At 51.6% G+C, this 14860-nt stretch overlaps 1 protein-coding gene and 1 long non-coding RNA gene across 4 annotated transcripts in view; one reads left to right on the top strand and one right to left on the bottom strand.

The window, feature by feature from the left end:
- The window catches only part of LOC115251209 (uncharacterized), a 58953-nt gene that overhangs the window by 5664 nt on the left and 38429 nt on the right, over positions 1 to 14860 (top strand). The window lies entirely within an intron of this gene.
- Positions 1 to 14860, bottom strand: part of LOC101064770 (cadherin-20) — a 28825-nt gene that overhangs the window by 8176 nt on the left and 5789 nt on the right. Inside the window, exons 1-2 of one of the 2 annotated variants that reach the window (XM_029842691.1) lie at positions 3226 to 3279; positions 453 to 731 (exon numbers count right to left, since the gene is read on the bottom strand). In XM_029842691.1, the coding sequence (XP_029698551.1) occupies positions 453 to 662 (210 nt within the window). In that variant the 5' untranslated portion in view covers positions 663 to 731; positions 3226 to 3279. Of the gene's footprint in view, positions 1 to 452; positions 732 to 3225; positions 3280 to 14860 lie in introns of those variants that run through there. The other variant, XM_003968171.3, reaches the window with a different exon arrangement.

The raw sequence follows: 14860 nt of genomic DNA, 5'->3' as shown, positions 1-14860 counted from the left end.
CCTCCCTCGCAAAACTATCGATCAAACGTCCGGGTCGCCCTGCTGACTCAGCAGTCAAAGCTCCGCCACATGCTGTTGCTCGCTCGCTCGCTCCCTGTCGGAGCGCCGGACAGAGCGAAGGCTCGGATCGAGTCAATTAACTCGATCGCTGCTGTCTGGCTCCGGTTCAGAGTGGACAGAAGAGAAGCTGTTGGGGTGCATTCAAGGATTAAATTGTGTTGGGTTTTTTTTTTGGGAAAGTTTTCCCTCGTTGTTGCTTTAATGCAGGCGCCACAGCCGTGCGCGTCGGGCTGGAAACGCAGGTTCTGAACGCAGCAGCTCTAAACGCCGTTTTCCTCTGGAGGTGGAGCATCTCTCACATTAGGCAGCCAGAGCAGAAAGGTCACGCAGAAAAGCCGCCGCCTCTGAGGGCCACAGGACACAACATGCACGTGCGTGTGATCGGCGCTGACCTTTCCAATATAGAGGGGTTCCAGTCCGGTGTACTCCTCCAGGACAAAGAACTGGTTCCACACCCAGCCTCGCTTCACCCTCCGCAGGAGCGGCGACCTTCCTGCCGCCGTCTCCTCCCCAGGGCTACCCAGAAGGCTGTGGGGCAGGAGGGACAGGACGCTGAGGACAACAGTGAGCAGGAGGCTCCGAAGACGGAACCGGTGTCCCATCGTTGAACCTGGAGCTGGAGACTTGGGGTGTGGGGGGGGAATATCTGCTGCTTCTCTCCTCTCTGGTTACTGTTTAAAACAGAAAATGGATAAATGAGTGGAGGAGAAAATTTGAGGTTCATCTGAAGGTCTGAAGAACATAACACACACACACACACACACACACACACACACGGTCGGGGTGCCTGTGTGTGTGTTAAGGATGGCGAGTTTCACCGATTCCCATGCTACTGCACCGGTAAAATCCGGCCGCATCGGATGTAATTTAGGGGTGAATTTGCGGCGCATCTCTTGTCGGCATCGGTAAATTCCGTGGTTAAATCGATTAAATGTGCATATCTTCTTCTATCTCTTCCCTGCCTCATGATGTTTCCGAGACGATCTGAAGGGGAAACCGGGAGCACGCTCAAAAAATAGGCGGCGAGGAGATATTTGATGCACCAATCAAACGCGTGGCAATATTTCAGGTTTTTTTAAAACACGTACAAACTTGTTACAAGTTACAAACTGTCCTGTTGAGGGAAGAAACCTGACGTGGGATGAGGACCACAGCTAACTCAAACTGGATCACGTCACACAGGACCGAACCTCTTTGTCATGAAGCCGCATCCCTTTGAAATGACTGTTAAACCACGTTTTATCGCCATAAGAAGGGCGTGGCATCGTATCGACGAGGGGTTCCACTGCGTCGTTAGTGCATCGCCCCGGTGGCTGCGTATCCAATCGGCCCCGGTGGCCGATACGCTGCACCTCCCTAGCGTGATATTTAGTATCACGGATCCCCTGCACCCACAACTTCATCAGCTACTGATCTCTTTGATTATCTGCAAGGCCAGAGTAACTTATTCTTTTTGTCTGCACTGGGAGGGGGTGGCAGCATCTTTGTGATTGTGCTGAGGGGGTTCTCAGTGGTGGCGGGGGGGGGGCTGTTGGCAAGAGGGCAGCAAAGTTTTTGGCTCAAAGAAAGAAAATCAGAAGAATGAGAGACTGTTTACTCCATTATGCTTTGTAAGAGCTCATTGTGCCTCTGAAGCTGCAGAATCAGTTAATCTTTGTTGAAGAGGCACAAAAGGCAGTAAATGGGGGGGATGGGGGGGTGTCTGCTGTCGGCTGAACCCCTGCTTAGAGCCTCTTGGCAGGATGGCTGACACTTGACCCCTCTGCTCCCCTTTTTTTCAGCCATTATGAAGTAAAATTAGCTCCCGGTTCTTTGCTTCCTCTCTCTGGCCCCGCCCCCTCAAAAGGTCACAGCTTGTGCCCCAGCGTTTTGTCGCCCCTAACGAGTTGACGCGCCACATCAGAACATCCTGCCCTCCTCTTAGTTTCCTTTGTGCTGGTCTGGCAGCGTTTCGGCTGGTTAAGAGGGGGAAAAAGCAGCTGCCGTTCATCTTGTAAAAGGATGTGAATGATGACGGGATGAGGAGCAATCGCACGGAAAAGCTCAAGATGGAGACGGATGTTCCCATCGGGATTTAGGAGCAGAGGGAAATGGAACCTGGAGGTCGAGAGGAGAATTTAGAGCAGGCACACCGGCGTGAGGACCCCATTTCTGAAGTTCTTCTCTTAAAAACCTGAAAACGAAGCCAGCGGGAGCAGCTGGCGTGACTCAACCATCGGCCGAGTTCTCGCATCATCCGAGTCGGAGTCCACCTGCTGCTCTATTATCGCTCCGACAACAGACCGCTGCCTCAAACTGGTCACCAGTCGGAATTCCACTGTTCCGTGGAAGGGAAATGCACCTGAGTGGGCGGCGGTTTAACCATTATTACTAATATTTTTCTTTTCTTCATCCCCGTGTGAGGATCTGAGCCAAATACCGAACCTTCAACTGCTCCAACAGGACGGCAAAATCACCTGTGTTATGCCGCACACCTGACCCAGACCCCTGGACCCCCCCCCCCCCCCACCCCCCCCCCAATCCCCCACGGTCGTCCGGGTGGTCTCGGTTTGTGGCGCCGCCCGTTTGACTGTGATGTTCGGCATTATGGATTGTTAATTTCACAGTGGTCGTGTCTGAGCTGCTCCCGCTCGGGATAAAAACCTTTTCACTAAAATGGGCGGACCCGTGGAGAGCGGGGCCCCCCCACCACGGTGCACCCAAAAAAAAAAAAAACGTCACGGCCAATTTGTTAACTGCAATTGATTTTACACGGTGGGAAAGTGACTCAACATCGCGGTTAAACTCCTGAAAGCCTGAGCTCCATCCCGGGATGCTGGGTTGGAACCCACCACCTTCACCCCGAGGTTTTACTGCTATTTTAAAATGATGCTAACATTCCACACGGACGCAGGGGGGAAATGTTGCCGTAACCCCGGAGAGTTTGTCAACGTCCCAGATCAAACGTGTTCCAACGATCCCCCAGATGTTCGTCCCTGGTCCGGATGTCCGTCCCTGGTCCGGATGTCCGTCCGACGTCTCCGCACGTTTGAAGTTGCAGCAGAATTTGCGGAATTGCGTATCAACCGGTCACAAATGGAACAAATCACAACTTTTCTTTGATCATCAAAGACCAAACTCAAGATGGAGTTCAGAAGCCTCCTGAAAGTCCGGATCTCTTCTTACCTGTTGCCTCCCGTCTCGTCTTCCTCTCTTTTCCACACACGTCCCTGTGTCCTCTCTCGCTCTTCCAGGCTAAATCTCTCCCTACGCTGCCTCCACACTCTTCACCCCTCAGTTTTGGAGTGGGGGGGGGCGTAAGAGCTGAAGGACCAATTGTTGGTCTCTTGAACATCAGGACAGCCTCCTTCCCCGGGTCCAACCATCCACAAATCCTGATGCAGCCAGAGGGCCCCTGGAGGGAGGCGGGGAGCTGAGGTGGGGGGGGGGGAGGAATGTCCAAATGAGACTGCAGAAGTTAGAATCCTGACTTTCTCCCCTCAGAATACTTAGTTTTCCTTTCTCATGTCCCTCGTGTGTGATTCCCTCCATCGGGGGGGGGTTCAGTCATGTGAAGTTGAGGTTGTTCAACAAACTGTTGAACCGGCAGAATCCAGCAAGGTTTTGGTCTAAATCCCAACCGTGGATGAGGGGGGGGGGGGTTGCTCTCTTTCAGCCACCCGACGACCCGTCGACTCTCCTTAATCTTCCTGACAGATTAATTTGCCTGTTTTTCAGCTCTAACGTACAGACGAAGGCTGTTGTCACCCACCGAGCCAGATGGTCAAAAGGTTGCACTCCTCTATCCTTCACTATCTGTTTTCTCCTTCGCCCACTCTGTCTTCTTTCTCCCTTGGCAGCTCATTCTTCTCCCCCCCCCCCACTGCCCTCCCCTCTGTCTTTGTCTCTTTGAAGACCTGACTGGTTAGCGCCACAGTCAGTCTGTCAGCACAGGCCTGACTGGACCCCCAGAAAACAGAGTTGGGGGGCCTCCTTCTCTTCTGTGGCTCTTTGAGAGCCACCTTCCATCATTGTGGCCGGGGCGGGGGGATAATTGGCAGAACAAATTGAAGCTGCAGTGCGTGTGGAGGTCCTTGTGGATCCCGCCACAATAGCTCGGATCCGCCGTAGAAATAGATTTGCTACAGTCGCGCTCTGCACATCTCTGGACTTTGGCGCGCGGCGTGTTGCAGGGACACGGTGCTTTCACGCATTAGATCATCGATGGCGGCCTACAAAAGGCCGGGGTTGAGGTCGGGCTTTTAGGTTGTCCAGCAGATTTTATTGGGGAAGCAAATTTCATGGGTGTTAGAGCTCAAGACCCCCGGAGGATTTATCCCTGCTGTAACCAGCCATTATCACCTGTTAGCGATTAGCATCCTGGATTCGATAGAGCGCACGACGCCGACCTGCAAGGACGTAGACACTGTTTACATCTGGCGCTGCTTGAATTTAAAACGTGAAGCACTTATTTCATCTACATCAGAATATTTAGACGTGAAGAAGTGTGCGCGGCATTCTCTTTTGAACCATTAAACATTTGTCAAAGTTGAGATTTAAGTGAGATTTAACTTCCATTTCAGCCGGTTGCGCCTTTCTAGATAAAATAACCTCTTTAAGGCTGCTGCAAACTCGCCTGCTAATTAAAAATAACATTCCGGGTGACTGGATAAGACGATCAGAGGCACGCTGGAGGTGGCGTCGGGCCTCGTTCGCCCTCACAACAGCCGTCAGACGGATTAACCTGAGCAGGATTCCGCTGTTCTCTTCAGGGAGAAGCTTGAAACGGTTCGGCTTCATCAGCAGCAGACGACAGAGATCAGAGGAGGAGCTCTGCCTCGACACAAAGAGCTCGTTGTCGTGTAAAATCATCTCTGATTATTTTTTTACATTTTTTTTTACCCACGAATTGAGACAAAAGGAAAATTAGCCGGGGAACCTGCAAACACGGAGCACCTTCACGGCTGAGATGGTAACCTTTGCAGTCATTGGTGGCGAACGAGGCAGAGCGGGGAAAAGGCTTTAATTGTAAGATGTTTTGTCACGGGGTCGAGAGAGCGGCCCGTGACATTAACTGCCTGACTCGGCATCATCTGGCTCTCATTTTCACCGGCGACCTTTTCACCGTGATCCCGGCTCCCCCGGCGCCCGCGCTCTTTATGCCACCTCGGCCGAGCTTTGACTTTGGCTTTGCCGCGTTAAACTTTGCGGCGCCGCTCTGCGGAGACGGCGTGGTTCAGATAAAAGCTTCCCCGGGCTGTTTGATGCAGCGCTCCGGCGGGGATAGACAGGGACTTGGTCTTAATGAGGTGACAGAAGTGGAGGAGTCGTGGGGGCCCCCGAGCAGCAGGACCACAAACCTCAGGAGCAGAGCGTGCCAGCCTCTGATACCCCCCCCCCCCCCCGCACCCCCCCGTCAGTCCTAATAACCGGTCTTTGCTTAACTCTTAGATCCTCTGTTGAAACCTAAATGAAAGAGGGAAGCTCTCCGCAGAACCTAAGTGACAACACATGTCCTGCAGGGCTTCTGCAGGTACTGGAGCAGTGCCCCCCCCCCCGTGGGTCGCGACCTCTGCTGGCTCCCGCTGCTGACTGATGGTTAAGACCCGACCTTGCGTTGTCACCAGCAGCGTTTTTAAAGTGATTCCTGAGAAGCTGGATCAATGCGGCTTCCATACGATCACCTGAGGGAGAGAGCTTTCGGAACCTTTAATCGGTCTGCAGCAGCTGGGGGTCGTGTTCCGCTCACACGTGCGCACGTATCGGCGGCTTTGGTGTGTGCGCCTGGCTGTTGGGGGTGACGCTCCGTTACATCGCTGGTATGGGCCTGCGTAGGCGACCACGGCCAGACAGAAACAACCTGGTTTCTGAGTATTTGTGGTCTCACGCCGGTCCAGTGATCAGTGGAGACTCTTGTCAGCGCTCTCCTCCAGCCACCAGAACACGAAGCCAGCAGAACCGGACCCGTCTTCACCTGGAGCCTGGCTCAAGGTCTTCCGCAGCGTGCTCGGTCAAAATGGTGCATTTCAGCTTTTCCCTTTTTTCCCCCCCCGTCACCTTTCAACTGAAAACTTCAAAAGATCCATTTATTTGAAAAGATCTGAGATGCCCAACTCTTTGCTTTGCCGCCGTCTTGCGTCTTTCAAAGACTCTGAGGTCAAAAGAAACTCCGACTCCACAAGGTGAATCCGTTTTTCTTGCCTGTGCATTTACAGCACTTCAGTTTGAAGACCTGGGTTTTAGCGAGGTGTTGGTCGGGGTTTGCTTTGCTGTGTGGTTTTAATGTGGTTTTCTAGGCAGTTGTGGGAGTACATGGTGGAAGGAGGCCGCCATTTGTGAAAATGAATAATCCTATTATGACAAACAAGATATAGTTGAAGATAGGCAAGTTGGCAATTGAGAAAGTGTTTAAATGCGGAGGCCGCCACTAGGGGGCGTTATGAGCAATCTTCACTTTAAGCTTGACAAAATTAATTTTCTTTATATCTAAGTTTGAGGGGTTCCTCTCACCACCAGCTGATCATGCCGCTGCTCCAGCACCAAACCAGGTGGATTTTGATTTGAGGAGCTAAAGGTGGAGTTTTGTGTCTGCTTTAACCCTATTATTTAGTGTTTGGGTCCAGACGGGCCGACCTGGGATCCTCTTTGACTTCTTCATCTGCAGAGTTTAGCACCCAAACAGTCAGACTTTTATGAAACTGACAAAACTGTCTCGAGTGAGCGGAAACAGGGCAGCGCTCCCAAAGTGCGGATTGTTTTCACCGCTGCAGATGCTATTAATTTTTCAGGCTGTGTGACAAAGTGTCAAAATGTGTCCCACTTTGTAAACGATACTGCTTAATCGCTAATAAACTGCAGTTTAAACACCCAAGGTGTTAAAACCCAGAAAAGACACACTACGGCTTTGGATTGGAGTTCTTTGATGTCTCTTTGTTGAACGTCCACTGTCCTGCTGTCCACTGTCCCCCAAAATCCAAAACATTTGATCGCCGATTTGCTGATTCCAGTTTTACATCAAAGGACAAAAGAGTTTAAAGACAATGGGAACTGAAGACAAAGAGACTAATGTGGGGCCCCGAGGACGGGGTAGCGGACCCGAGGACGGGGTAGCGGCCCCGAGGACGGGGTAGCGGCCCCGAGGACGGGGTAGCGGACCGGAGGACGGGGTAGCGGACCCGAGGACGGGGTAGCGGCCCCGAGGACGGGGTAGCGGACCGGAGGACGGGTTATAACAGATTATATTTTAATGGAGATGAACTGAACTGAACTGAACACCATCTCCACGACAGTCGCCTTCAGCTGAAGTTGTGGCTGCTTCAGGTACCTGAGGCAGGTGTGACCTCATGAGCTTCAGTGTCGCAGCCCCGCCCCTGTTGCGCCCCAGGAGGTCTCCAGATTTCCCTGCAGCTCATTTTCTGAGCTGAAACCATGAAGTCACCAGATGCTTCTGGATACCTGTAGAGGCTAATGTGTGTTTAGCGCTTTTCCTCTCACGCTACCTTTTGTGAGGTCACCCGTTATGGAAGCGAAAGGCTTCAGGGATGCAGTAAAATCAAGAAAGATCTCCTTTCTCTTCCTGTTTTTCCAGCTTGTCATCTCGGCTTTTCATCTGCAGCCTGTTAGATCTCATTACGCCGCCTTTTCAACAGGCCACATTCAACATGTTCTGGGTACACAGAGCCATTGTTACCCCTCCGCCCAGAACAGAAGGTGTGGGATCTGATTACAGTAATGATCTGTTCAGAACACTCTGACAGCTCCTCAGGCTGGGTTTCACACACACACACACACACACACACACACACACACACCACAGATTAGAGACGCGTCTCCTTTCAGATGGAGAAACCAGAGGTTTTCCAGTAACCACAGACTCGGATCTGAGGTGATCGGCTCAGCTGAGGTCCGAGCTTCACTCCATGTAATCCACACCTCAGCTCTCATGTGCGTCCACCTAAATGGATTACAGACCTTAAACTCACTTTAAATGAGGATCAAAAACATCACTGTCAGGTTTGATGTTGATATAATGGTAACCGGTTAGCTGCAGCTTACTTATAAATAAGCAGATGTTTTCCTTAAATGTTCTCTGGTACCGGTGACCCTTTTTGTCCAGGCAGAAGAAACACTAAAGAAAACCCAAATAACATTGACGCAGTAACAAAATTACATCCAATTTATTCCGTCGGGCGCTCATTTTAGTCAACAGGATTGTCACTTCTGACAAATTATTTCCACTATAGTTTTATCAAAACCACCACTGTCAGATTCTTGTTTTTTTTCTAAGATTTTTAGGGCCCTTAAATACTTTTTAGGTTCAGGTCAACTGTGAATTAATAGTGAATTAATAAGTAATACAGCGTGATTAAATCACAAGTCCTGCTTGACACCAGCTCATTCGTTTAGACAATCTTTTATATCACTCAGCTTGGCCCCGCCCCCGACCTGGCCCCGCCCCGCCCCGCCCCGCCCCGCCCCTCAGCTCCACTGCCCATTAGCTACGTGTGACATGTTGCACAAAATCTATCAATTTGTCACAAAAATGAATCAAGCGGAGGAATCAGACACCAAACACAGCCCGAGCTGATATTTTCATGTACTTATTCAATAATTGATGGAGCTGCACTTTAATTACCCGGTGTCTGGTCTGGGGTTGTGTTCAGGTTCCTCCCGAAACCTGACAAACCTGTCAGAGTCTCTGACTGTTGTCTGTTGACTGTGGAAAGCTCTGGTGACCTTTCTAAAAATACTACAAGAGAACCAATAGCAGAAGGCCTGGTTGAGTCAGAGGGACAACAGAAGAGGCTCGTTTGTGCTGAGCATGAAACGGATTTTCAGTTCAGAGATCACGTGGGCAGAGAAACGTGTGTTTTAGTAAACGGTGGAGGATAATAAAAACCCTGCTGAGGAGCAGGAGGAGGAACATTGATGTGACGCCCCCTCGGAAGGTGCCGGACAAATGAAAGAAACCAGCGATGACGGCAAGTTGAGTCACAGCTGTAGGTGATTGGTCGCCTCCTAATTGTCTGGCTTTGGTCAAATCTAATGCGGATTCACGACGTAATTACCGCGCATTTATCCCCACAACTCGCCGAGAACTAATCTGCGCTCGGCAGCCAGAACCCAAAATAATGAAATTAATTAGGAGCATTAAAGCTAAACTGCCAGGGAAAGGTAAAAAGTAATTATCTACATTGAGACAGAAACGTCTCTGCTCTCCTCCGCTTTTCCTCGCCTTGTGACGCCTTTTCCCGCTCTTTAGTTCCTCTTTGACTGGCACACAAATAAAGGAAAACAGATTTTTTTTTTTTCATCTTATAATTACATGTTTTTTTTTCTTTTTGTGGTGAACTCTCGAGTCCATTTATTAACTCCGATTTTCTCATAACTGCTAGCGTTAGCAGATGGATTTCAAGTGAAATGGGGGAATTATAAAACATTTAGGCGATAATGCAGCAGGCTGTCGGTGCAGGAACGGCTGAAACCCTAAATTCATCCATTTATAACAGGAAGTCAATGCGTCCAGAGCAACTCAACTCTCGGAATTGCAGGTTGTCCCTTAACGCAACGGAAAAATACCGATTTCCTTTAAAGCTGCGTTACACTTCTTTTCCACTTTAACCACCCCCGCTATCGCCAGATGTTGCATTTGATTCAACCCCTGCATGTATAGCGGTGTTATTGACTATTGAGGCTACGACAGAGCCGATTATCCCTGCGTCACTTCGGGTTATTGAAAGCCTCGTGATGAACAGGAGGATCAGGCTTAGCATCACTGTCCCCTGCTGTGAGGCTCAGGACCAACTTGTGAGCAGAGGTGTCCATGGTTGAGGCCACGGTTGTCATGGGAGTCGGGCTGTTGCATCCTTCCATTACAGCAGCGCTCCGTGTCCCCCGCGACAAACAAACCGGGAATCACAGGCCCGCGCTCACCGACGCCATCGATCAGCTGATGGATCGCACCTGGGAATGAATTTAATGCCACTTCCAATTGCCAACAATTAGCTAAACAGGCAGGTCTGGTCAATGAGCTGAGCCGGGAGCAAGGAAAACATGGAATTTTAGGCTTGAATAGAGAAGAGGAGCAGGAAAAGGAGGGTGGATGGACACATTGGGTCCTGTGGAGGGTGACGAGGGAGCGCAGGAAGCCCCCCCCCCCCCCGTCGCTGACACGTCCCTAACTCAAGATGACACGTCCTACATCCCGAACAACAGAATCCCCGACTGTTCCTCCGCTGCTCTTTATGCTAATGTTTGGCATATAGAGGACCGCCGCTGGTCTTTGTCTCCATGCGGCAGAATCCAAAGCGGGGATTGTTCCGCTCTAGCGTGCGGCTCATTTGCATGAGTGCACTTTACACAAATGCATACTTTAACGTAGACGGTGTGAAACATGACGAGCCTGCTGGATTCAATATTTCATCAGCTTACACCACAACCAAATGGCTTTTTCTTATATCTGCTCACTGGGACGCGTTTATGAAGACCTCTGCAGTCCACCGCGAGGATGCAAACACGTTTCCACATCTGGCCTGACGAGCACAGTCCGTGTTGTAGCAATAAATGTATTAAATTAGCCCGCTCGAGCTCCCAAACTCCCCAAACTGGCACTCATTTGTCTTAATTGGGACGAGAGGAAAGTAAATTGAAAGCTGTAGACCTTTGGTGTCAGGAAATTAGCAAATTAACCGCAGCGCAGGCCTGAAACTTATTTACTTCTGAAGACCTGCCAGGCTGATGTGGCGGCGGCGCCAAGTTTACGCTACAGAGAGCGAAATAAGTAGCGCGGCCCATCGATTCAGCCGAAGAGGGAAACATTCCCACTCGCTGAAATGGAAGTTCAGCAAGTACAAACGTGGCTGGAACGTGTTTTGTGTGGATTATAAAGCTCCGTTTAGGCGTCGCTCCCTGCAGGTCACATGACGGCGCTGTCGTTGTAAAAGCCGTCCTCGCCCTGGGGCCGAGCTCCCATCAGCCTCGGCGCGGCCGCGCCGTCATAACGGCGCACAACTCCGGAGCGTTAATGTGACATTTACCGACAGGAGGGCGGGCCGGCCGCCGTGCGCGTTTCCATCGTGGTTAAAGTGATTTACAGCAGGGATGATGGGTGGTCCTGTTGGTCCGGGGCGACCGGAGCCACGCAGCCTCGACTGCCTCCCAAACCGGCCTCCGAGTCTTCGGAATGTCGCCCATAGACAAGAGAGGAGGCTCCACTCTCCCACCCCAGCGACTGTGCTCCATCCCATCTCCTCTGGTGTGACTGGTCTGCCGTGTTTTGGGCCAGACGGAACCGGAGCTGCGGCGGGAATCTTGGTCCAGATGGCCGTCGACCTTGTGTTGATCTTGGAGCGTGACGGCGGCCGCTCCTCATCCCTCACGACGTGCGGCTCCACCAGCCGTCTGCCTGGATGAGGCACATCTGCGGGGCGACAGGAACGCCGACCCCAAGCTCCTCCCCCAGATGCCTGGCGTGCTGCTCCGATGCCGCCTCTGATCTCCTCGGTAAATTGAGGAGCCGAATCTTCCGCCTCCTACTTCCTGTCGCCCCGAGGGTGCTGCCTCGTGTCACAAACCCACCTTCAAACAATAGAACTCGGTTTCACGCCACACCCCTCCCTTCGCTGATGAAACGGGGCGACGCAGAGGCGGGGCGGTTGTCAGCGGCGACGGCGAGCTCGCCTTGGCATCGTTGATTTTTCACGCAGCCTGGCGGACGACGCTGGTTCGGTTTTCAGGAGGTAACGGATGAAACAGATAAAAATACATCAAAGTTCTCCACCCACACACTCCTGGATCGGAGAGGAACCACCAGTGAAGGGGTGAAATAATTGGACCAGCGCCGCTCTGACCCGTCTGCCCACTAAAGGAGGACGGGCACGAGCACCGAATTCTGGCACCGTGGGAGCGTTTGATAACGGGAGCGGGCCAACGGAGACAGAGCCCGAGTGAAAACGCACCAGAACCGGTCGATCCAGCAGCCTCTGGCCTTTAGAACCCCCCCGTTAGATGGTCAGGAGCTGGATTCCAGTTCAGACCGGAGCTGAGTGTTTCTAAAACATGCTAAATTATAAATAGCAGCTGAGATCTGGTGCTTTTAGCGTCTTAAGCAGCCCCCCCCCCCCCCCCCCCCCCCCCCCCCCTCCCCCAGCAGCATCCGCTGTTGCCTGTTTGGATCGAAGTCTAATGGATCCTCAGGCTGCTCAACTCAAACCAGAAAACTTTCTGGTTCGACTGCAGCCCCCCCCCCCACATCAGGGCATCCATCATTCCTCCACTAGCAGGAACCGACCCAGCCAAATGTCAGGGACTGTCGCTGCTGCCTGCCGTGTTTACTCCCCCCCCCCCCCCCCCCCCCCCCAGGGACTTTGCGCCTCCCGCCCCCTCCTTTCCTTAAAGTGCAGTTTTGACAGCACATTTGTTCAACGTGTTTGTTTCTGCATGTATGAATTTTTTTGGTGCCAACTCGCATGGCATCAGGTTCGGTTGCGGGGGAACCCTCTTTGGTTCCAGACGGAACCTTTTCCGAGCCCAAGGAGAACCTCCGTCTGCTGGCTGCAGGTTGTTCCACAGATCCGAGAGCTTTTTCCTCCAAGACTCCAAGAGTTAATGTCATTTGAATGTCTCGCGCTTGATATCGGGCTGAGAGGAATCTCTCGATTTTAGCGTGCAGTAGATAAAATCGATGCTGCCTCGCTGCGACAGCCTCGACGTGACTCAAAAAGGAAATGTTCCCATCTTGAGAAAGACCATGTCCACCGAACTGACATGTGTTCCAGCAGTTGAGTCGTATTAAAGCCTTAATGCAGCATATCCTCTTTCCTTAAATGTGCCCTGAGCCTCATCCATTAGCGGTTATCTAACAATCACGCCAGGAAAACAGAGGCAATCTACTGCTCAGAGGGGGGTGGGGGGGGGGGGGGCATGATGCTCTGAGAGGCTCCTCAGAGGAAACAAGTCGACCTTATTGTGCGGACTAAATCAGAAACCAGTCGGTCTCGCTCAGCTGGAGGTGTGAGCGCTGATGCTGAGGAGTGAGACTGGTGGCGTGGGAGTGTGAGGGTGGGGTTGGGTGGAGGGGGGGGGGGGGCATCCAGGGGGGCATGAAGTGTCTCATTTCCTGTCTCCTGACATTTTAAAGCAGCCAGAAAGACTTTTATCCAGATTACTTTTCTCTCCTGTGCAGTGTAGCTACCTGTGTACGGACTCGCAGCCTCACGCGTTAGCCTCAGTTAGCTTAGCTCAAGTCTTTTGATGCATATCACGAGCCCCCCCCCCCCATTGTTTTAACATAGTTTTCCGGGTTATTTAACTGGCCTCCCGTGCACACGCAGCTGATTATTCTGCTCACAAATGCCTCGTATTAATCATCTAGTGTTGTGAGTGCTGAACATTCAAAACTGGTCCCTCAGCCATTAAATGTTCCGACACGCCTCCTCCATTAAAAACTCAAGATGGCATCCTCGGAGGAAAAACTGCCCCTTCAAGCCCGCGCTGGCTGTCAGTCTCACGTCTGCAGTAATAGTCAGGCGGGTCAAGCGCGGGGTGGAAAATAGCTCTGTCAAAAAAAACAAAAAAAAACCGCAGACAATTTAATTTGTTTAGCCCGCATGAAAATTGGCCGCTGAAGAAAACAAATGGCGGTTACATGCGCCGATGGTAGCAATTTGTCAGCGGAAGATTGAGGAGGCCGTCTGGAGATGGCTCACGTCTCCATAAATCATCCTGACAATTGACTTGAACCAGGCGAGGAGGAGGTCTCCGGTGAAAACAGCCCAAACAGGCGCTTCGTCCCAGTCGGGCGTCTGCAGTTACGATTATCTGCTGATTAACTTCGAGATGTTTCAGAAACAACAAACCCCGGTTAGCTGAAATACTCTGATAGCATTTAGCATCTAGTAAATGATGTCAATAGGCATAAGGCTACACTTAACAGAGCCTCAGATCAGTTACACTGCCACCTAGTGGTGGTGTCTTACCAAACTCAGAGTTATCTGGTAAAACTGGAAACATGTATTCATGTAAAATAATGAAAATAACAGATAAGAGCCTCCACAGAGTGTGTGAAATAGGACCGAACAAATCTGAGCCAGGCGACGTTTTCAGGAAGACGTTCCGGAAACGTTCTGGCTAATGTCGGAACTGAGGACCGGCGCTACAGGCCCGACCTCTCAACTCCAGTTTAAATTTACCTTCCTGCAATTTTCACTTTAAATAATCAAAGCGGCTTCCTCCCCGGCGCTTTGCTCATTGGCCCCGACGTAAATCGAGAGAGCTGGAGTGCCGTCATTACGGATGCTCCTCCATTCCCACAACTCCTCGTCAGCCTCTCGTCCCTAATTTGTGTCTGGCTCTTCAAATATTGAAAGGTAGAACGCCGCAAACGCGGCTCCCGGGGCGCCGTCAGGCGGCGCTGGCCGGGTTGTTGAACACGACGGGCGCTTACTCAAACATGCGGCCGCCAGAGCTCATCTCTCAGGTTAAAGAAGGGAATCAAACGGTTTTCCGCCCGTAAACGACTCGCCAAAAGAGTGAAGAATTTGAGTCTCTTCTCTAAGCTATTCGGTCTCGTTAGCTCCGCGGGACAGACTAGCATGTTAGCTAAATCAAACACAACGTGTCACCTGGCTGCACAGGGAGTTCCGGCGTCAGATCTGGAACCGGAGTCAGTCTCTCCGTTTTCTCCTCCTCCCCATGTTTCATTCCGACTCATCTGGTGCGTCTCACTCGTCACAGGTAGCGTGATTTCAAAGGGGGGGGGGGGGGGGGTCGCCGCTGGAGCGTGTTGTCAGGGCGGTTGAAAAGATCTCTTTTGAACCGCCGC

Source organism: Takifugu rubripes, chromosome 10 (assembly GCF_901000725.2).
Source record: "Takifugu rubripes chromosome 10, fTakRub1.2, whole genome shotgun sequence".
NCBI lineage: Eukaryota > Metazoa > Chordata > Actinopteri > Tetraodontiformes > Tetraodontidae > Takifugu > Takifugu rubripes.
The sequence above is the reverse complement of the archived record's forward strand: the minus strand, read 5'-3'. Positions and strand labels throughout refer to the sequence as shown.